At 48.7% G+C, this 22,825-nt stretch overlaps 1 protein-coding gene across 1 annotated transcript in view; it reads left to right on the top strand.

Annotated features, from left to right (window-relative positions):
• The window catches only part of LOC138514395 (sodium-coupled monocarboxylate transporter 1-like), a 146,921-nt gene that overhangs the window by 41,283 nt on the left and 82,813 nt on the right, over positions 1-22,825 (top strand). Inside the window, exons 2-3 of the mRNA XM_069629876.1 lie at positions 10,435-10,500; positions 11,266-11,317. Of these exons, the coding sequence (XP_069485977.1) occupies positions 10,435-10,500; positions 11,266-11,317 (118 nt within the window). The remainder of the gene's footprint in view (positions 1-10,434; positions 10,501-11,265; positions 11,318-22,825) is intronic.

The raw sequence follows: 22,825 nt of genomic DNA, 5'->3' as shown, positions 1-22,825 counted from the left end.
TCCCCCTCACTGGAGCGCACACCCCTTCTGGGCATCCGGGGCTCACCTCCCCTTCCCTGGAGCACACCCCACTTCTGGGGTCTCAAGGGACTCTTCTCCCCATTACTGGAGCACACCCCTTTTCTGCAGCCTTAAGGGGCTCTTCTCCCCCTCACTGGAGCACACCCTTTTGGGGTGCAAGGGACTCTTCTCCCCCCTCACTGGAGCACACCCCTCTCCTGGGTCTCAAGGGACTCTTCTCCCCATTACTGGAGAACACCCCATTTCTGCAGCCTTAAGGGGCTCTTCTCCCCCTCACTGGAGCACACCCTTTTGGGGTGCAAGGGGCTCTTCTCCCCCTCAGTGAAGCACACCCCTTTTCTGCAGCCTTAAGGGGCTCTTCTCTCCCACACTGGAGCACACCCCTCTTCTGGGGCTCAAGGGGCTCTTCACCCCCTCACTGGAGCACACCCTTTGGGGTCCAAGGGGCTCTTCTCCCTCTCAGTGGAGCATACCCCTCTCCTGGGGGGGCTCAAGGGGCTCTTCTCCCCCACACTGGCGCACACCCCTCTTCTGGGGATCAAGATACTCTGCTCCCCTTCCCTGGAGAACACCCCTCGTCTGGGGCTTAAGGGGCTCTTCTCCCCCCTCACTGGAGCACACCCCTCTTTTGGGTCTGAATGGGCTCTTCTCCTCCTCAGTGGAGCACACCCCTTTGGGGTCCAAGGGGCTCTTTCCCCCCTCACTGGATCACCCCTATCTGCTGGTGTTCAAGGTCGTCTCCTCTGATGCTCCCCAGCTTTCTCAACAAATGTCTCTCCTCAGTGCCCAGATCGTGGACCCTGTCTGTGGATCTCGGCTTCTTTGTGAATTGCATTTGCACCTGAAATTCTTAAAGAGTTTCCCATTTTATGATTCCTCAATCGGGTGTAAGGGAGCAGGTGCATGAGCATAAGGGAGCAGGTGCATGAGCATAAGGGAGCAGGTGCACAAGCATAAGGGAGCAGGGACACAAGCATAAGGGAGCAGGTGCATGAGCATAAGGGAGCAGGTGCATGAGCATAAGGGAGCAGGTGCACAAGTAAAAAGGGAGCAGGTGCACAAGCATAAGGGAGCAGGGACACGAGCATAAGTGAGCAGGTGCATGAGCATAAGGGAGCAGGTGCACAAGCATAAGGGAGCAGGGACACGAGCATAAGGGAGCAGGTGCATGAGCATAAGGGAGGAGGGACACGAGCATAAGTGAGCAGGTGCATGAGCATAAGGGAGCAGGTGCACAAGCATAAGGGAGCAGGGACACGAGCATAAGGGAGCAGGGACACGAGCATAAGGGAGCAGGTGCATGAGCATAAGGGAGCAGGTGCACAAGTAAAAAGGGAGCAGGTGCATGAGCATAAGTGAGCAGGTGCATGAGCATAAGGGAGCAGGTGCACAAGCATAAGGGATCAGGGACACGAGCATAAGGGAGCAGGTGCATGAGCATAAGGGAGCCGGTGCACAAGCATAAGGGAGTAGGTGCACGAGCATAAGGGGGCAGGTGCATAAGGGGGCAGGTGCACGAGCATAAGGGAGCAGGGAGACGAGCATAAGGGAGCAGGTGCACAAGTAAAAAGGGAGCAGGTGCACAAGCATAAAGGAGCATGTGCATGAGCATAAGGGAGCAGGTGCACAAGCATAAGGGAGCACGGACACGAGCATAAGGGAGCAGGTGCACGAGCATAAGGGGGCAGGTGCACGAGCATAAGGGGGCAGGTGCACGAGCATAAGGGGGCAGGTGCACGAGCATAAGGGGGCAGGTGCACAAGCATAAGGGGGCCGGTGCACAAGCATAAGGGAGTAGGTGCACGAGCATAAGGGGGCAGGTGCATGAGCATAAGGGAGCAGGGACACGAGCATAAGGGAGCAGGTGCACAAGTAAAAAGGGAGCAGGTGCACAAGCATAAGGGAGCATGTGCATGAGCATAAGGGAGCAGGTGCACAAGCATAAGGGAGCAGGGACACGAGCATAAGGGAGCAGGTGCACGAGCATAAGGGGGCAGGTGCACAAGCATAAGGGAGCAGGTGCACGAGCATAAGGGAGCAGGTGCACGAGCATAAGGGGGCAGGTGCACGAGCATAAGGGGGCAGGTGCACAAGCATAAGGGGGCAGGTGCACGAGCATAAGGGAGCAGGTGCACAAGCATAAGGGGGCAGGTGCACGAGTATAAGGGAGCAGGTGCACAAGCATAAGGGAGCATGTGCATGAGCATAAGGGAGCAGGTGCACAAGCATAAGGGAGCAGGGACACGAGCATAAGGGGGCAGGTGCACGAGCATAAGGGAGCAGGTGCACGAGCATAAGGGGGCAGGTGCACAAGCATAAGGGAGCAGGTGCACGAGCATAAGGGGGCAGGTGCACGAGCATAAGGGAGCAGGTGCACGAGCATAAGGGGGCAGGTGCACAAGCATAAGGGAGCAGGTGCACGAGCATAAGGGGGCAGGTGCACGAGCATAAGGGGGCAGGTGCACAAGCATAAGGGGGCAGGTGCACGAGTATAAGGGAGCAGGGACACAAGTAAAAAGGGAGCAGGTGCATGAGCATAAGTGAGCAGGTGCACGAGCATAAGGGAGCAGGTGCACAAGCATAAGGGAGCAGGGACACGAGCATAAGGGAGCAGGTGCATGAGCATAAGGGAGCAGGTGCACAAGCATAAGGGAGCAGGGACACAAGCATAAGGGAGCAGGTGCATGAGCATAAGGGAGCAGGTGCACAAGTAAAAAGGGAGCAGGTGCACAAGCATAAGTGAGCAGGTGCATGAGCATAAGGGAGCAGGTGCACAAGCATAAGGGAGCAGGGACACGAGCATAAGGGAGCAGGTGCATGAGCATAAGGGAGCCGGTGCACAAGCATAAGGGAGTAGGTGCACGAGCATAAGGGGGCAGGTGCATGAGCATAAGGGAGCAGGTGCATAAGGGGGCAGGTGCACGAGCATAAGGGAGCAGGGAGACGAGCATAAGGGAGCAGGTGCACAAGTAAAAAGGGAGCAGGTGCACAAGCATAAGGGAGCATGTGCATGAGCATAAGGGAGCAGGTGCACGAGCATAAGGGAGCAGGTGCACGTCTGATGCACATCTCCTTATTTTTGCTGTTGCACATTTTTAGGGAGCAGGTCCAGGAAGTCCAATGTCCAAACCCCAACATGCCACGACTGGATCCACTAGAAACCAACTGTATCTATTTTATTGGGATTTATATATAGTGCTGAACTGGCCCTGGGAATTCGCGGGCATCGCAGAGCTATGCATAGCAAGGCATAGTGGATGAGGAGCTAGACTATGCTGGAGTGCAGATGCAGGGTTGATATGCACATGGGTCCGAGGGGCCATGGAACCAAGTCTAAGCAGAAGGGGAGAGGGTGGGCCAGGGGGTGAGAGTGAAGAGGGGGGCTTATCTGAGAATGGATCGACCGGAATGTACACACGGTAACATGCGAATGGTAATATGTACGACTGTAACCTAACCTGTCATATGATGTAACTTAAAAAAAAAAGTTATTTAAATGGCACAGAAATAACAGTAAACATCAACATAGCGGTCAGTAATACAGATAGCACATATTACGCTGATCCGGGACATCATACAGTAGGCTGCATAGTATTTCTTCTTCCCTGCTGGCAGTGTCCGTTCTATCGATTAGGTACTGGCCGAGACTTCCCATATGTCTTTTCGGCCTATTGGTATTGGGAAGTAGGCTGGCGTATGTCTCTTCCTGATCATTCGCCCATACCATGTCCTGCAACCAGTCCTCCGCTGTGGGGGGCTGCCCCCTCTTCCACCTCCTATTCACAAGTTTACGCTGCACAGACCTCATTGTGAGTGCACAGCCCAATATACATATGATGTAACTTAATGTAACGTGCAACGACTGTAACCGTCACTCTTATGTAACTAGCGCCTAGAAGCCTCTGGCCTAGATGCGCTTAACAAATGTCTAAATAAATAAATAAATAAAGTATGGCCTGTACCATGCCAGTTGGAGAACGTCTTTCTTACGTCCTAGACCAACGCTGATCTGGGATGAAAGGAAGGCCGTACGCTTGATAGCATCAGAAAGTCAATATGTATCCGCGGTGAAAGGAGGGTCATTCACGTGGTAGCCTGATAAAGACGATATGTATTTGATGAAAGGAGGGCTATTCTCTTGGTAGCATGAGAACGCGAATATGTATCTGGGATGAAAGGAGAGCCATTCTCTGAGTAGCATGGGAAAAGTAATATGCATCTAAGATGAAAGGAGGGCAATTATCTAGGTAGCACGAGAACGTGAATATGTGTCTGGGATGAAAGGAGGGCACTTTTCTAAGTTGCACCAAGCAGGTAATACTTGTCTGGATGAAAGGTGAGCCATCCTCCTTGTGGGATAATGAATGTATGTGTATTTGAGTGAGTAGAGACGGGCGCCCCACCGACGCCCCTGGAGGCAGTTTGGGAGCCTGCCATGGAGCCCCTGAGTGTGAACCTGCAGTGAGGATCTTTGCTTTGGCACGAGTCCCTGCATGCTGGCTGCCCCTCAATGCCTCCGGCCTGCCTGGCATCACATGGAGGTGTGCCCCGGCTACAGTAGGGGTGCACACCTTGAGCCACTTGTGCTGGGGCGCACTGCTGTGCTGCTGTTGGGGTTCACTAGTGCCTGGCGTTGCCCCTACATAATGAGAGAGCACCTGGTCGCGTTCTGTGCTACATGTGAGTCACACTTGCTGGCGCACTCTCTCACTCAGACACCCATTCATGTAGGCACGACGTCACCCACCCTCCCCTTCACTCTCTCTCCCACTCAAGTGTGCATCAATTCACGCACTCTTTCATAGTGCCCTGCATAGTCACCCATCACCCACCCACCTTTCGGGCACCACCGGTTACTTCCACAGTAACGTTCTCAGCCTCATGGTCTTACAGCAGAAGGGGTCAATGAGAGGTGGGGTCGCTATAATGGCTGCTAGGCCAGTCCTGCCAGTAGGAGATGCGTGTTGTTAATGAGAGGTCAGCAAATTCTTTAGTAGGCCAGTACTGTCCCTGATAGGCTCATATAGTCAAGGATGGACTAGTATTGCCACTGAGAGGCCACTAGTGACGTCAAGAGATCAATGGTGTCACGGAGAGACTGGTGTTCCTACTCAGAGGCCAGTACTGTCAGTAGGAGATAAGTGTTGTCAATGAGAGTCCAGTTGTGACGCAGAGAAACCGAGAATCAAGATGCCAATATTGCTACTGACAGGCCAGCCACGTCACTACGAGGCCGATAGCGCCGCAGAGAGTCCAGGACACACACACGTGTGGCCTCCATGACTCCGGCTCCTCTAAGGTGTGAGTTGGGTTTATTTCGCAGACATGGCTGTAGTGAGGATGACCTGGCACGGGAGTGTGCACTCACTGCTCTCCTCATAGTGCAGAGTGGAACACGCCAATGTCCAAGGAGAGCAGGTGTGGCTGTAGGCAATGGTGTTATCAATCACTGAAACTTGGCCAATTATCGGTCAAGTGTGGTATGATGAAAATGGATATAGACAAACTGGTGGAAAGTTCTAAACCTCTCCAGAAGGTAATTGAGAAGGCGTCCAGTCCAGAGCAACCCACGATAGTACCGGAGCTATCGTTAGATGATTCTCCCTTGTCAACGTCAGTGATGGAGGAATTTCTGCGAATGGCACAGGCCATGGATTTAGATGTAACATCTAAATGTATTACATTGGATCCTCCAGCCAATGCATCTGCCAACTCTGAAGATTGGAAAACAGAGAAAAAAAAGAAATTGTCTGGAAAAGCAAAAAAGAAAAAGCAAAAAATGACTTTGGATGAGGCTGTAAAAGTACAAGGGAAGGCAAAAGGGAAATGTAAAGCAAAGAGGAAACACCTGACGACAGAACCCAATCGCTTTGTGAAGAGTCTTAAGGCGAAGGCAGGACAGGTAATAAGAGAAGAAAAAGAGATTCTACCAAGGAGTGGAAAGGGAAAAAAACAGGAAAAAAAGATCAAAGAAAAAGATAAGAAAGAATCAAAGGAGACGCCTGAGGATGATTTAAAGGAAATAACCGTGGGCATGCAAACAGATAACATCGAATCTCCAAAAAGAATTGCGCCCATTTTTCTTATTCCAAGGAAAAAAACAAAGTTGGTGAAACCTACAATTAAGATAGCCCCAATCTTCTTGAAGAATAAGCAATCTCAAGACGCTGGACTTGGGGCTAGAGGCCCAACTACGGCTGGTAAAAGCGGGCCGCCAGTGACAGGAGTAGAGGGATGCTCACAGATATTGCCTGTAAAAAACCCACAACCAGGATGTACCAAAGACTCACTCAAAACCTCTGCACTGTTGGGTGATTTAAATAAAAATACTCCGACACATTCACAGACAGAGGGTAAGCTAGATGCTGGCAATAAAAGTCCAAAGAACTTAAAGCGGAATAAAGATTTAAGAGTTTATGTATCAAGATTGTCAGCAAGGCGGCAAGTGGGAGAACCACTGAACCGCTCGAAGATTTTACAAGAAATGAAATCAATCCGGGCTAAAAATACTTTTCCTCACAGGATATTGAAGCGAGAAAATCCCTTTTTTTCCAGATACAAATACTGTGGAAATTTTGCTGAAATCAAATTTGGGTCTAGAATTGGTTTTGGGAGAAACTGAAGCTTGGGGAGAAAGGGGTTTTAAGATATCTGGAACATGCCCATTGCAAATAAGTATACATTCTCAGGTCTCAGGAAATCAGCTTCGTAATTTGCCCCAAACCAAGGCTCATAGTGTGGGACCTGCTTCCACGGCCACCTGGGAGATGGTGCCAGAAATAGTCACACAAGGAATCCTTAGGGTGGGTAAACAACAGCAGAACCTCTAGTAAAAAATCAATTTAAGATACTGTCATGGAATTCAAGAGGCTATAATTCATTTTACTTAGACCCAAGAAAATCCTACATTTTTGGAACATTTGACTTGATCCTCCTTCAGGAAATGTGGTTGATAACCTTAATTGGAATAGATGAATTCACCATGTTCCAACAATTAGCAGTGGGGTCGGAAGGAGGCAGACCCTCGGGGGGTCTGTTGACTGCTTGTAAAAATAGTCCCCTGTATGAATCCAGACTACTATCGAATGAAGTTCAAGGTATCTTGATGGTGGGATTGGAGTTTAAAGTCCCTAACATTTGACATAGTTGGATTTTGGTTAATTTGTATTGGAATTCTCGGGGGGGGATCTCTTGAATTTTCTATCAAAATTGTCGGACTTGTTGGTGGATTTACTCTCCCTCTACTCTACGGATGAAGTTCTAATAGCAGGTGACTTAAACTCCCAATGTTTGATGACCAAAGATCAAGTAACAGGGACCATACGTCAGCAAACACAAAATGGTCTAAAATAGACTGACTTTATGAAGGGATGGAATATGTGGATGTTGAATGCAAATATCAGGGGTGATATCCCGAGTACCCCAACATGGCATAGGGGAGTAGCATCATCCACGATTGGCTATCTTTTTGCCTCTGGGGAAATCTTGAAAAATTGCATGATGTTATCTATAGAAGAGGGGCATGCGGACGACCATGCAATGCTTACATTAGCAATTAATGTCAATCTGTCCTCAACTGTTTCCTCATACACATGCAAACTGTCGGTGAATATGGCAGGTAACTGCATTAGAAAATTTCATAGGGGAGGGTAAATCTTGACTATGAAATTACAAAATTGGGTGGCTAACGATCCTGAGGATCAAATATATGAATCCTGTCATCCATCTAATTTTCATCTGTTATTGTTGGATCTGGATCCTCAGAAACAGAACACCCAAACATGTAAATTGCCCCATAAGCATTCCTCTAAGCAACAGATTATGGAACAGAAGAGGAAGAAAAGAAGGCAAAAACCAGATTTAAGAAGAGCTAATCTGGACAGAGAATCATTTAAGATAGCGCTTGCCCTCATTAATAACCACCAAAGAAATTGGAAGAGATTGTTTAAGTCATCCTTGTATAAGCAGGATGGGGAACTTATGTCAAAGTCTTTATGTCAGAGAAATTCGAGAAATTTCTGGGCAATTTTGGGAGGCAAACAAGAACTGCAAATGGAAAATCAAGATGTCATTATCCAAGAACAGACTTGGGTGGAATATTTCGCCCAGGTTTATGGTTTAGTGGGTCCATCGGCGGTGGAGGACTGGGAAAGTGCTCAATGGTCTCTCACGTATACTGAGGCGGACATTGAGTTACTAATTAAATGCTGTTCTAGTTCTAGAGAAGCAGGCCTGAATGGCTTGAGTAATTGGACCTTAAAAACAAATCCATCAATATGGGCCTATATACTTAAGTTACTGTTTGATCAAATAATCAAATTTAAATGCCTTCCAGAATCATGGAAAAACTCGATTACCATCCCAATCATTAAAAAAGGAGATATACTTCTAGCAGTGAAATATAGACCCATCTCATTATAGGATGCTGACAGTAAAATCTTTGTTGGCCTGATCTTAAGAGAGTTGGAAGACTGGGCGAAATCAATTAATATAATTCCGAAACAACAAACTGGATTTAGAAAGGGACCATTTACGTCCCTCAATGGTCTGGTCTTGAGCTGCTTGAGGGGAGATCTGGGAAAGAAAAATGGTCTTTTCTTTTTGGGGCCTGGATTGATCTCACGCAAGTGTTTGATATGGTTAATAGGGGTCTTCTATGGAAAAAATTGTATACATGGGGAATCCCTTCAAAAGTACGCTCAATCCTGATTGAATTACACCAAAACACCAGGATGAGGGTTAGACTCTCTAAACCAGGCTATTTAACAGAACCAATATGGGTAAACAGAGGGGTCCGCCAGGGTTGCCTGATGGCGCCACTCTTGTCCATCCTCTTCATGGCTGATCTGGGAATGGATTTAAAGGACACTGGTCTAGTATCACCCCCCCTCGGCTTAACGAAAATCAACTGGTTGGCTTATGCCGATGATGTGGTGGTATTGGATCATTCCCAGGTGGCCTGCAGAGACTTCTTACTGCTTTGCAACAGTATGCCCAAAAGAACGATCTGAAGATTAATCCAGACAAAAAAAAAAAAAATGTCGAAAAAAAAATTAAATAAATAAATAAAAATAAATAATCCAGACAAATCGAGGATTCTTATGTTTAAAAATCCCCAAAAAATAGTGAAGAACTATCCATGGGAAATGGACCATCGAACAATAGAAATTGTGTCCGAGCTCATTTACCTAGGATCGATAATTAAATCACATTCAACAAAAATTCATCTATCGGAAACTCTCCATTTAAAAACTATTAAATTAGGGGCCCAGATGAAGAGGATAAAAATGAAATACTGTAAATTCTCTATATTGGCCATGGTAAAATTCTATTTAGGAAAGGTGGTCCCAACAATTCGATTTAGTATGGCTACAAATCCCCTCGCAATGGAGGTCAACTGGGATGCGATGGAATCAAAACTCTGGAAAAAATCATTATCCCTTCCAAATTGTGTACCCATTGTAGCTCTGAGTCATGAGTTTGGTCTCTTTTCTTTGAGATCTTGGCTTGAGTGGAAAGGGATTTCCTTGAATAGGTCCCTTTTTGTTCCCGTTAAGGGTTCCCTTATGAGGAATTGTCTTTTCTACTCCAATGCAATACAAACAAGTTCCTGGAAAAATTGAAGCTGAAATGTTTAAACCTGTTGGATAACGCAGAGTGTACATTGGACATGTTGGTCCAAAATCCGATGAAAGTGAAAGTCCGGCTGAAAATGTGGAGTTGGGTGAATACAGGAGATAGGATGAGGATGACAAAATTGTCACAATCATTCTCTATTATAGGGAAAAAAAGAACGATTTTACCCCCTTATTTGAGAAAATACCCAGATTCAAGCTCTAGGGACTTATTCTTAAGGTTCAGGCTCAATTTACTCCCGACCAGGGACATTCAATCAGCCAGAGAGACAGCCTCATCAGACGATAGATGTTTGAATTGTGATATCAATGAAACCCAAACATTGAAACATCTGATATCTAAATGCACAGGCACACGGGAGTTGGGAGTCGTGAGGCTGAGAAGATTTGTCCATGACATTCATTGGCTAGATACAGAGGAATTTTGGTCCAGAGCTTCATCCGGGCATGACATTGTCCTAACTGCAGAAATAGTAAGACTGTTACGAGATCTAAGATTAGATGGTCATTGAGAAAGAAAACTTGGGTGATAAGTGTAACTGTATCATTCTTTTCTAATCTGAGTTTCTTTTCGTTCTTTTTGTCTTGCGGAATTTTATGTGGATGTACGATTTTTTATGTTTTGTATTTTATAGAATATGTGTAAAAAGTCAATAAATAAATCGATGGCTAATGCACAATAAATAAGAAAATAAAAAAATAAGGAATGGTGTTATCTTAAGTGCATATCTAGACTTGCATGGAGTATGCTAACGCGACCTATGTCTGCTCCTTACAGTACTTGGAACTCCGCTTTAACAAGTACGTGCGCCTCCTGGGGACACTCCTCTTCATCATACAAACCGTGAGTATTTCCAGAACCCTCCTCTCCCACAAGTGCGACTGCTGTCCCCATTTTAATCATGCAGAATGTTTTGAAAAGAAGAGCTGGCAATCTAAAGGGGGTGCCCTCTCAGACGCAGGAAGGCGTCCCTCAGGAGACTCCCTGTGATTTATTTATTTATTTATCTTCTTAAAGTGCGCCGGAGCCCACAGGCATTAAGGGGCAAAAAGACTGCTGGAAGCAGACAGGTGTGAAAGGAAAGGTTATATAATTTATTTAAACAAAATTGTTCTCAGACGTTTTTTGAATAGATGTAACTCAGGAGATGCCAGATTGCTGTCGCAAGGCAGGCTAATTCCTTCAGTGTATTCTGCTGCCTGCCCATTCAGAGTGGTGGGAGGACTGCAAAAAAAACAGTACAGGCACAACTACGTGAAGCAATGTCCTTTTCATGTAGGGCTGCTAGTTACAAATGTGGTTGTTCTGTGGAAATATTCAGCGTGAGAAGAAGAGAGGTAGTTGGCAGCCGTCTTGGCCGGTCATCAAGGGGCTCCAGATCTGAGCGGTGGCTCACCACTTGTAATCCCGGCTCCTGGTATCTGAAAAAATGACTACGAGCATGTACGCTTGTCCGGACCTTTCTACATGAAACCCTGCACCGCAGTCTGCAATCTTTAAGGCTTTCTGGGAAAAGCTTGATTGTATCATACAATAGGAGCTGCTGTCCCTGTACTGATTGATACATTCTGCAATAGTCATATATGTTCCTGTCTTTCTTTTTTCTAGATCTTATACACAGGAATTGTCATTTACGCTCCGGCTCTGGCGCTGAACCAAGGTGAGCATTGATTGTCAGGGACACAGGTGAAGAGCTAGTGTTGACAAACAGTCACAAAAGGCTTTGTGCCCTGAGGGGATCACAGAGTCTGAGAAACTTCCAGCCAGCGATGCGGCTGCCCTGAACAAAGACTGGTGGTCGAAGTGTACGAAAAGAAGTAGTGAAACTATGTTCCCTGCTGGTCTGCCCCCGCCTCCCACAAACCCCATCCCCACACTATACAGACCCCCAAACACATACGCCTGCTGTCGAAGGGAACTTTCAGTGCAGTGCACTGAAGTGCAAGTTTCAACTTCTTCCTACACTTTTATTTCAAAACAAAACCATTCTGGAACGGTTTGTTTGTAAAATAACAGTATAGGAACAGTAAAACTTCATTAAAAAAAAGTAGAGGAGCTCCGCTCCCACCCACTTCGATCCCTGCCAAAGAATACTGTTTCTAGGCTGTCATCTCAGGTGCTAGTTTCCCCCTTTTTTTCTGATCAAAACTCAACAGCTGGTTCATAGACCTCTTCTAATGTGCTTAACTATGGTTATTCAATTCTAACAGGTAAGAAAAGTGTGGCACAGGTGTATACAAATGATTTGTCCAGAATCAAACACTTGGGTCTCTTAAGTGTCATGGGGATCCCTACTGCTCCCTTCTAACGCATCTCAGAACTTACCTCGCCTGCTTCTTCTCAGCCAGCTACCACCTCCCTCCCTCATGGGCTGCACCCTTTCGTCATTGTCATTCCTTCCACCCCCCAGCACGCATCCTGATTTTGCTCCCTAATAGCCCAAACTAACATTAAGTGAGATATGAAATAAATAGCTTGTAAATGGCCATGCACAGAGAGTATATAGCAAATACAGTGCCTTTAACTCAATCCTTTCTCACCAGCAGGACCCCAAAGCCCCTTTCATTAGTTTGGGCTATTAACTTTCTCTTGCGCCACCTATTAGACACACTATTGCATTAGAGTGCAGCTGAGGAGAAATGGCATATGAGGGGGGACACACAGCTTCTAGGTGTTGTTTGGTTATTTGCCCACCTATTGACTTCCCATGGCCATGTTAATCCCTATGGCCATTCCCACCTAATTCCTGCCCCTCCCGTCCAAAACTCCTACCCCTGCGAACTCTTTGAACTCGCTTTAACAAGCCTTACCATCAAACCTTGCACTCAAAGAGCCTGCCAGTGTTTTTTTTAAAAGCAGTCTACTGAGACAGTGGCATTTAAATGGCACAAAAGACTGCATGTGGATGTGATGGGAAGGGAGGGGAGGGGGGTGCTCTTTCGGAGAAAGAACATAAAAACTCAACCTCATCAGTTCTCTTTGCGCTAGCTCTATCAGACTGTAACAGCAAACGTTCTGCTCTAAGCACCTGCCAGTGTGATTTCTAAGCTGTCTTCTTGGAGTTCATGGCGTAGTTGCAGCTGTAAACAGCTCCTGGTGTAATACAAATGTCTTAATGAAGTGTGCCTTCAGCCACTTGATTTTAAGTGATGTTTTTCATTGCCTGTCTTTCTTGCACCAAAGTCCTGTTAAAGCATGCAGGCACTGGCTAAGCCAAAGGTGTGTGTATGTGCTTGTGTGTATGTATTAGGCATTTGCCAGGCGCTGTCAAATATGTCCAGGTACTCACACCGTTTTCCAATTGGTGCCATCTAAATGTCAGGCGGTACCATCATGGCAGTGCCTGGCAAATGCCTACCTCATGCAACGCTTGGCTTTGCCAATGCTTGTGACTGTCCTGCCTGCGTCACTGTTTAATTAGTAACGTAACGCGAGAGATGAGCTAAAGCCTCGGCTCTGGTGACTCCTCGCCTTGCGGACGGCGGGCAGATTAAGGTATTAGTGCTGCTTTGGTGCTGCTCGGCTGCTGCGTTAGGAAAACTCGCAGCTTTACCGGCACCGTGTGGTTACTGGCAGGGGCTTGGGGGATAGAAGGTTCCAGACAGTGCTTTAGGGCGTGCCTTTCACTGTGGGCGTGGTCTAAAAGTGCACAAATCATTGTAAGGTGTGCAAACAAATATATTAATGTATGTGAGCATGTATATGTGTGCGTACTACTATGGTTTGTGTACCTTTCAAGCCATCTTTTATAAACGTAGAAATATTTCTACGTTTCGAAAAGATGGCTTGAAAGGTACACAGTTGAAGGCATCTTTTATAAAGCCTTGCCAAAGGAGAAAGGTGCCTCGGGCTCTGTGATCTCTGCTCTGAGCACATAGATCACAGAGCCCGAGGGTCTTTCACCCTCTGCGAACCCGCGGCCTCTGTGATCTAATCTGCATATTAGATCACAGAGCCCGCGAGGGCCAGTGACCTGGGGAGGGTAAACAAAGGGACAGTAACTTCCTCTGATGAGCCTGATGAGGGGTCATCAGAGGAAGCTACACTGACTGACGGAAGTGACAGCTAGCCTCAGCGACGCTGTGCCTGGCTGCCACTTCTGTCAGCCTGTCTGACATAATGGCGGGTGCATCTCCCGTCGCGGCTGCAGCCGCGGCGGGATAATGCGTCCCGCCAATGTTGTGTGGGACTGGGGCCCCCGGCAGGGCCCCGGCTCAGACCCACTTTCTGGAGACTGCCGTGGCCTGGCCCCGGCAGGCCCCAGCCCACTTAAACCACTGTTTCCAGAACAACGGCTGCTAGTCCTGCAGAAAAACCGTGAGGTTTCTCAACAGGCCGGCAGCTCTGATAGGTGGAATCCCAGGCAGCGCTAGAGTGCTGTTGTTTTTACATCTGCCCTGTGGGATCTACTCTGTCACATCCTCTCGAGCTGTCTTGCAGCGCTAGAGTGCTGTTGTTTTTACCGCGGCACTGTGGGATCTACTCTGTCACATCATGTCGAGCTGTCTTGCAGCGCCAGAGTGCTGTTGTTTTTACCTCTGCCCTGTGGGATCTACTCTGTCACATCCTGTCGAGCTGTCTTGCAGTGCTAGAGTGCTGTTGTTTTTACCTCTGCCCCGTGGGATCTACTCTGTCACATCCTGTCGAGCTGTCTTGCAGCGCTAGAGTGCTGTTGTTTTTACCTCTGCCCCGTGGGATCTACTCTGTCACATCCTGTCGAGCTGTCTTGCAGCACTAGAGTGCTGTTGTTTTTACCTCTGCCCCTAGAGTGCTGTTGTTTTTACCTCTGCCCCGTGGGATCTACTCTGTCACATCCTGACGAGCTGTATTGCAGCGCTAGAGTGCTGTTGTTTTTACCTCTACCCTATGGGATTTTACCTCTGCCCTATGGGATCTACTCTGTCACATCCTGTCGAGCTATCTTGCAGAGCTTGAGTGCTGTTGTTTATACCACAGCACTGTGGGATCTACTCTGTCACATCCTGTCGAGCTGTCGTGCAGCGCTAGAGTGCTGTTGTTTTGACCTCTGCCCTGTGGGATCTACTCTGTCACATCCTGTCGAGCTGTCTTGCAGTGCTAGAGTGCTGTTGTTTTTACCTCTGCCCTGTGGGATCTACTCTGTCACATCCTGTCGAGCTGTCTTGCAGTGCTAGAGTGCTGTTGTTTTTACCTCTGCCCCGTGGGATCTACTCTGTCACATCCTGTCGAGCTGTCTTGCAGCGCTAGAGTGCTGTTGTTTTTACCTCTGCCCCGTGGGATCTACTCTGTCACATCCTGTCGAGCTGTCTTGCAGCACTAGAGTGCTGTTGTTTTTACCTCTGCCCCTAGAGTGCTGTTGTTTTTACCTCTGCCCCGTGGGATCTACTCTGTCACATCCTGTCGAGCTGTCTTGCAGCGCTAGAGTGCTGTTGTTTTTACCTCTGCCCTGTGGGATATACTCTGTCACATCCTGACGAGCTGTATTGCAGCGCTAGAGTGCTGTTGTTTTTACCTCTACCCTATGGGATTTTACCTCTGCCCTATGGGATCTACTCTGTCACATCCTGTCGAGCTATCTTGCAGAGCTTGAGTGCTGTTGTTTATACCACAGCACTGTGGGATCTACTCTGTCACATCCTGTCGAGCTGTCGTGCAGCGCTAGAGTGCTGTTGTTTTGACCTCTGCCCCATGGGATCGACTGTGTTACATCCTGTCGAGCTGTCTTGCGGCGCTAGAGTGCTGTCGTTTTTTCCTCTGCCCCATGGGATCTACTCTGTCACATCCTGTCGAGTATCTTGCAGAGCTAGAGTGCTGTTGTTTATACCGCGGCACCGTGGGATCTACTCTGTCACATCCTGTTGAGCTGTCTTGCAGCGCTAGAGTGCTGTTGTTTTTACCTCTGCCCTGTGGGATCTACTCTGTCACATCCTGTCGCGCTGTCTTGCAGCGCTAGAGTGCTGTTGTTTTTACCTCTGCCCTGTGGGATCTACTCTGTCACACCCTGTCGAGCTGTCTTGCAGCGCTAGAGTGCTGTTGTTTTTACCTCTGCCCTGTGGGATATACTCTGTCACATCCTGTCGAGCTCTCTTGCAGCGCTAGAGTGCTGTTGTTTTTATCTCTGCCCTGTGGGATATACTCTGTCACATCCTGTCGAGCTGTCTTGCAGCGCTAGATTGCTGTTGTTTTTACCTCTGCCCTGTGGGATCTACTCTGTCACATCCTGTCGAGCTGTCTTGCAGTGCTAGAGTGCTGTTGTTTTTACCTCTGCCCTATGGGATTTTACCTCTGCCCTATGGGATCTACTCTGTCACATCCTGTCGAGCTATCTTGCAGAGCTAGAGTGCTGTTGTTTATACCACAGCACTGTGGGATCTACTCTGTCACATCCTGTCGAGCTGTCTTGCAGCGCTAGAGTGCTGTTGTTTTTACCTCTGCCCCATGGGATCGACTCTGTCACATCCTGTCGAGCTGTCTTGCAGTGCTAGAGTGCTGTCGTTTTTACCTCTGCCCTATGGGATCTACTCTGTCACATCCTGTCGAGTATCTTACAGAGCTAGAGTGCTGTTGTTTACACCGCGGCAATGTGGATCTACTCTGTCAAATCCTGTCAAGCTGTCTTGCAGCGCTAGAGTGCTGTTGTTTTTACCCCTGCCCTGTGGGATCTTCTCTGTCACATCCTGTCGAGCTGTCTTGCAGCGCTAGAGTGTTGTTGTTTTTACCTCTGTCCTATGGGGTATACTCTGTCAAATCCTGTTGCGCTATCTTGCAGAGCTAGAGTGCTGTTGTTTATACCGCGGCACCGTGGGATCTAATCTGTCACATCCTGTCATGCCGTCTTGCTGAGCTAGAGTGCTGTTGTTTTTACCTCTGCCCTGTGGGATATACTCTGTTCCATCCTGTCGAGCTGTCTTGCAGCGCTACTAGAGTGCTGTTGTTTTTGACCTCTGCCCTGTGGGATCTACTCTGTTACATCCTGTCGAGCTGTCTTGCAGCGTTAGAGTGCTGTTGTTTTTACCTCTGCCCTGTGGGATCTACTCTGTCACATCCTGTCGAGCTGTCTTGCACCGCTAAAGTGCTGTTGTTTTTACCTCTGCCCTGTGGGATCTACTCTGTCACCTCCTGTCGAGCGGTCTTGCAGCGCTAGAGTGCTGTTGTTTTTACCTCTGCCCTGTGGGATCTACTCTGTCACATCTTGTCGAGCTGACTTGCAGCACTAGAGTGCTGTTGTTTTTACCTCTGCCCTGTGGGAACTACTCTGTCACATCCTGTCGAGCTGTCTTGCAGCGCCAGAGTGCTGTTGTTTTTACCTCTGCTCCGTGGGATTTACTCTGTCTCATCCTGTCGAGCTGTCTTGCAGAGCCAGAGTGCTGTTGTTTTTACCTCTGCCCCGTGGGATCTACTCTGTCACATCCTGTCGAGCTGTCCTGCAGCGCTAGAGTGCTGTTGTTTTTACCTCTGCCCCGTGGGATCTACTCTGTCACATCCTGTCGAGCTGTCTTGCAGCGCTAGAGTGCTGTTGTTTTTACCTCTGCCCTGTGGGATCTACTCTGTCACATCCTGTCGAGCTGTCTTGCAGAGCTAGAGTGCTGTTGTTTTTACCTCTGCCCCGTGGGATCTACTCTGTCACATCCTGTCGAGCTGTCTTGCAGCGCTAGAGTGCTGTTGTTTTTACCTCTGCCCTGTGGGATCTACTCTGTCACATCCTGTCGAGCTGTCTTGCAGCGCTAGAGTGCTGTTGTTTTTACCTCTGCCCCGTTGGATCTACTCTGTCACATCCTGTCAAGCTGTCTTGCAGCGCTAGAGTGCTGTTGTTTATACCGTGGCACCGTGGGATCTACTCTGTCACATCCTGTCGAGCTGTATTGCAGCACTAGAGTGCTGTTGTTTTTACCTCTGCCCTATGGGATTTTACCTCTGCCCTATGGGATCTACTCTGCCACATCCTGTTGAGCTATCTTGCAGAGCTAGAGTGCTGTTGTTTATACCACAGCACTGTGGGATCTACTCTGTCACAGCCTGTCGAGCTGTCTTGCAGCGCTAGAGTGCTGTTGTTTTTACCTCTGCCCCATGGGATCGACTCTGTCACATCCTGTCAAGCTGCCTTGCAGTGTTAGAGTGCTGTCGTTTTTACCTCTGCCCTATGGGATCTACTCTGTCACATCCTGTCGAGTTTCTTGCAGAGCTAGAGTGCTGTTGTTTATACCGCGGCACTGTGGGATCTACTCTGTCAAATCCTGTCGAGCTGTCTTGCAGCGCTAGAGTGCTGCTGTTTTTACCTCTGCCCTGTGGGATCTTCTCTGTCACATCCTGTTGAGCTGTCTTGCAGCGCTAGAGTGCTGTTGTTTTTACCTCTGCCCTGTTGGATCGACTCTGTCACATCCTGTCGAGCTGTCTTGCAGCGCTAGAGTGCTGTTGTTTTTACCTCTGCCCTGTGGGATATACTCTGTCACATCCTGTCGAGCTGTCTTGCAGCGCTAAAGTGCTGTTGTTTTTACCTCTGCCCTGTGGGATCTACTCTGTCATATCCTGTCGAGCTGTCTTGCAACGCTAGAGTGCTGTTGTTTTTACTTCTGCCCTGTGGGATCTACTCTTTCACATCCTGTCGAGCTGTCTTGCAGCTCTAGAGTGCTGTTGTTTTACCTCTGCCCTGTGGGATCTACTCTGTCAAATTCTGTCGCGCTGTCTTGCAGCGCTAGAGTGCTGTTGTTTTTACCTCTGCCCTGTGGGATCTACTCTGCCACATCCTGTCGAGCTATCTTGCAGCGCTAGATGCTGTTGTTTCTACCTCTGCCCCGTGGGATATACTCTGTCACTTCCTGTCGAGCTGTCTTGCAGCGATAGAGTGCTGTTGTTTTTACCTCTGCCCCGTGGGAAATACTCTGTCACATCCTGTCGAGCTGTCTTGCAGCGCTAGAGTGCTGTTGTTTTTACCTCTGCCCCATGGGATATACTCTGTCACATCCTGTCGAGCTGTCTTGCAGCGCTAGAGTGCTGTTGTTTTTACCTCTGCCCCGTGGAGTATACTCTGTCACATCCTGTCGAGCTGTCTTGCAGCGCTAGAGTGCTGTTGTTTTTACCTCTGCCCCGTGGGATCTACTCTGTCACATCCTGTCGAGCTGTCTTGCAGCGCTAGAGTGCTGTTGTTTTTACCTCTGCCCTGTGGGATATACTCTGTCACATCCTGTCGAGCTGTCTTGCAGCGCTAAAGTGCTGTTGTTTTTACCTCTGCCCTGTGGGATCTACTCTGTCATATCCTGTCGAGCTGTCTTGCAACGCTAGAGTGCTGTTGTTTTTACTTCTGCCCTGTGGGATCTACTCTTTCACATCCTGTCGAGCTGTCTTGCAGCTCTAGAGTGCTGTTGTTTTACCTCTGCCCTGTGGGATCTACTCTGTCAAATTCTGTCGCGCTGTCTTGCAGCGCTAGAGTGCTGTTGTTTTTACCTCTGCCCTGTGGGATCTACTCTGCCACATCCTGTCGAGCTATCTTGCAGCGCTAGATGCTGTTGTTTTTACCTCTGCCCCGTGGGATATACTCTGTCACTTCCTGTCGAGCTGTCTTGCAGCGATAGAGTGCTGTTGTTTTTACCTCTGCCCCGTGGGAAATACTCTGTCACATCCTGTTGAGCTGTCTTGCAGCGCTAGAGTGCTGTTGTTTTTACCTCTGCCCCATGGGATATACTCTGTCACATCCTGTCGAGCTGTCTTGCAGCGCTAGAGTGCTGTTGTTTTTACCTCTGCCCCGTGGAGTATACTCTGTCACATCCTGTCGAGCTGTCTTGCAGCGCTAGAGTGCTGTTGTTTTTACCTCTGCCCCGTGGGATCTACTCTGTCACATCCTGTCGAGCTGTCTTGCAGCGCTAGAGTGCTGTTGTTTTTACCTCTGCCCCATGGGATCTACTCTGTCACATCCTGTCGAGCTGTCTTGCAGTGCTAGAGTGCTGTTCTTTTTAGCCCTGTCCTATGTGATCTACTCTGTCAAATCCTGTTGAGCTATCTTGCAGAGCTAGAGTGCTGTTGTTTATACCGCGGCACCGTGGGATCTACTCTGTCACCTCCTGTCGAGCAGTCTTGCAGCGCTAGAGTGCTGTTGTTTTTACCTCTGCCCTGTGGGATCTACTCTGTCACATCTTGTCGAGCTGACTTGCAGCGCTAGAGTGCTGTTGTTTTTACCTCTGCCCCGTGGGATCTACTCTGTCACATCCTGTCGGGCTGTCTTGCAGCGCTAGAGTGCTGTTGTTTTTACCTCTGCCCCGTGGGATCGACTCTGTCACATCCTGTCGAGCTGTCTTGCAGCGTTAGAGTGCTGTTGTTTTTACCTCTGCCCTATGGGATCTACTCTGTCACATCCTGTCGAGCTGTCTTGCAGAGCTAGAGTGCTGTTGTTTATACCGCAGCACCGTGGGATCTACTCTGTCACATCCTGTCGAGCTGTCTTGCAGCGCTAGAGTGCTGTTGTTTTTACCTCTGCCACGTGGGATCTACTCTGTCACATCCTGTCACGCTGTCTTGCAGCGCTAGAGTGCTGTTGTTTTTACCTCTGCCCCGTGGGATCTACTCTGTCACATCCTGTCGAGCTGTCTTGCCGCGCTAGAGTGCTGTTGTTTTTACCTCTGCCCCGTGGGATCTACTCTATCGCATCCTGTTGCGCTGTCCTGCAGAGCCAGAGTGCTGTTGTTTTTACCTCTGCCCCGTGGGATATACTCTGTCACATCCTGTCGAGCTGTCTTGCAGTGCTAGAGTGCTGTTGTTTTTACCTCTGCCCCGTGGGATCTACTCTGTCACATCCTGTCGAGCTGCCTTGTAGAGCTAGAGTGCTGTTGTTTTTACCTCTGCCCCGTGGGTTGTACTCTGTCACATCCTGTCGAGCTGTCTTGCAGAGCTAGAGTGCTGTTGTTTTTACCTCTGCCCCGTGGGATCTACTCTGTCACATCCTGTCGAGCTGTCTTGCAGTGCTAGAGTGCTGTTGTTTTTACCTCTGCCCCGTGGGATCTACTTTGTCACATCCTGTTGCGCTGTCTTGCAGAGCTTGAGTGCTGTTGTTTATACCTCGGCCCAGCAGGATCTGCTCTACTGTCACATCCAAAGTGTGCACCAGCATCGTGAACATGCTTTACAGTGGTCATGCTGGCATATAATGAGGGCGCAGGCATCGTGAACATGTTTGACAGTGGTCATGCTGGCATATAATGAGGGCGCAGGCATCGTGAACATGTTTGACAGTGGTCATGCTGGTATATAATGAGGGCGCAGGCATCGTGAACATGCTTTACAGTGGTCATGCTGGCATATAATGAGGGCGCAGGCATCGTGAACATGTTTGACAGTGGTCATGCTGGCATATAATGAGGGCGCAGGCATCGTGAACATGCTTTACAGTGGTCATGCTGGCATATAATGAGGGCGCAGGCATTGTGAACATGCTTTACAGTGGTCATGCTGGCATATAATGAGGGCGCAGGCATCGTGAACATGTTTGACAGTGGTCATGCTGGTATATAATGAGGGCGCAGGCATCGTGAACATGTTTGACAGTGGTCATGCTGGTATATAATGAGGGCGCAGGCATCGTGAACATGTTTGACAGTGGTCATGCTGGCATATAATGAGGGCGCAGGCATTGTGAACATGCTTTACAGTGGTCATGCTGGCATATAATGAGGGCGCAGGCATCGTGAACATGTTTGACAGTGGTCATGCTGGCATATAATGAGGGCGCAGGCATCGTGAACATGCTTTACAGTGGTCATGCTGGCATATAATGAGGGCGCAGGCATCGTGAACATGCTTTACAGTGGTCATGCTGGCATATAATGAGGGCGCAGGCATCGTGAACATGTTTGACAGTGGTCATGCTGGCATATAATGAGGGCGCAGGCATCGTGAACATGTTTGACAGTGGTCATGCTGGCATATAATGAGGGCGCAGGCATCGTGAACATGCTTTACAGTGGTCATGCTGGCATATAATGAGGGCGCAGGCATCGTGAACATGTTTGACAGTGGTCATGCTGGTATATAATGAGGGCGCAGGCATCGTGAACATGTTTGACAGTGGTCATGCTGGCATATAATGAGGGCGCAGGCATTGTGAACATGCTTTACAGTGGTCATGCTGGCATATAATGAGGGCGCAGGCATCGTGAACATGTTTGACAGTGGTCATGCTGGCATATAATGAGGGCGCAGGCATTGTGAACATGCTTTACAGTGGTCATGCTGGCATATAATGAGGGCGCAGGCAGTGGTCATGCTGGCATATAATGAGGGCGCAGGCATCGTGAACATGCTTTACAGTGGTCATGCTGGCATATAATGAGGGCGCAGGCATCGTGAACATGTTTGACAGTGGTCATGCTGGCATATAATGAGGGCGCAGGCATCGTGAACATGTTTGACAGTGGTCATGCTGGCATATAATGAGGGCGCAGGCATCGTGAACATGCTTTACAGTGGTCATGCTGGCATATAATGAGGGCGCAGGCATCGTGAACATGTTTGACAGTGGTCATGCTGGCATATAATGAGGGCGCAGGCATCGTGAACATGCTTTACAGTGGTCATGCTGGCATATAATGAGGGCGCAGGCATCGTGAACATGCTTGACAGTGGTCATGCTGGCATATAATGAGGGCGCAGGCATCGTGAACATGCTTTACAGTGGTCATGCTGGCATATAATGAGGGCGCAGGCATCGTGAACATGCTTTACAGTGGTCATGCTGGCATATAATGAGGGCGCAGGCATCGTGAACATGTTTGACAGTGGTCATGCTGGCATATAATGAGGGCGCAGGCATCGTGAACATGTTTGACAGTGGTCATGCTGGCATATAATGAGGGCGCAGGCATCGTGAACATGCTTTACAGTGGTCATGCTGGCATATAATGAGGGCGCAGGCATCGTGAACATGTTTGACAGTGGTCATGCTGGTATATAATGAGGGCGCAGGCATCGTGAACATGTTTGACAGTGGTCATGCTGGCATATAATGAGGGCGCAGGCATCGTGAACATGCTTTACAGTGGTCATGCTGGCATATAATGAGGGCGCAGGCATCGTGAACATGTTTGACAGTGGTCATGCTGGCATATAATGAGGGCGCAGGCATCGTGAACATGCTTTACAGTGGTCATGCTGGCATATAATGAGGGCGCAGGCATCGTGAACATGCTTTACAGTGGTCATGCTG

Source organism: Ambystoma mexicanum, chromosome 12 (genome assembly GCF_040938575.1).
Source record: "Ambystoma mexicanum isolate Mex_15411 chromosome 12, UKY_AmexF1_1, whole genome shotgun sequence".
Taxonomy (NCBI): Eukaryota; Metazoa; Chordata; class Amphibia; order Caudata; family Ambystomatidae; genus Ambystoma; species Ambystoma mexicanum.
The sequence above is the reverse complement of the archived record's forward strand: the minus strand, read 5'-3'. Positions and strand labels throughout refer to the sequence as shown.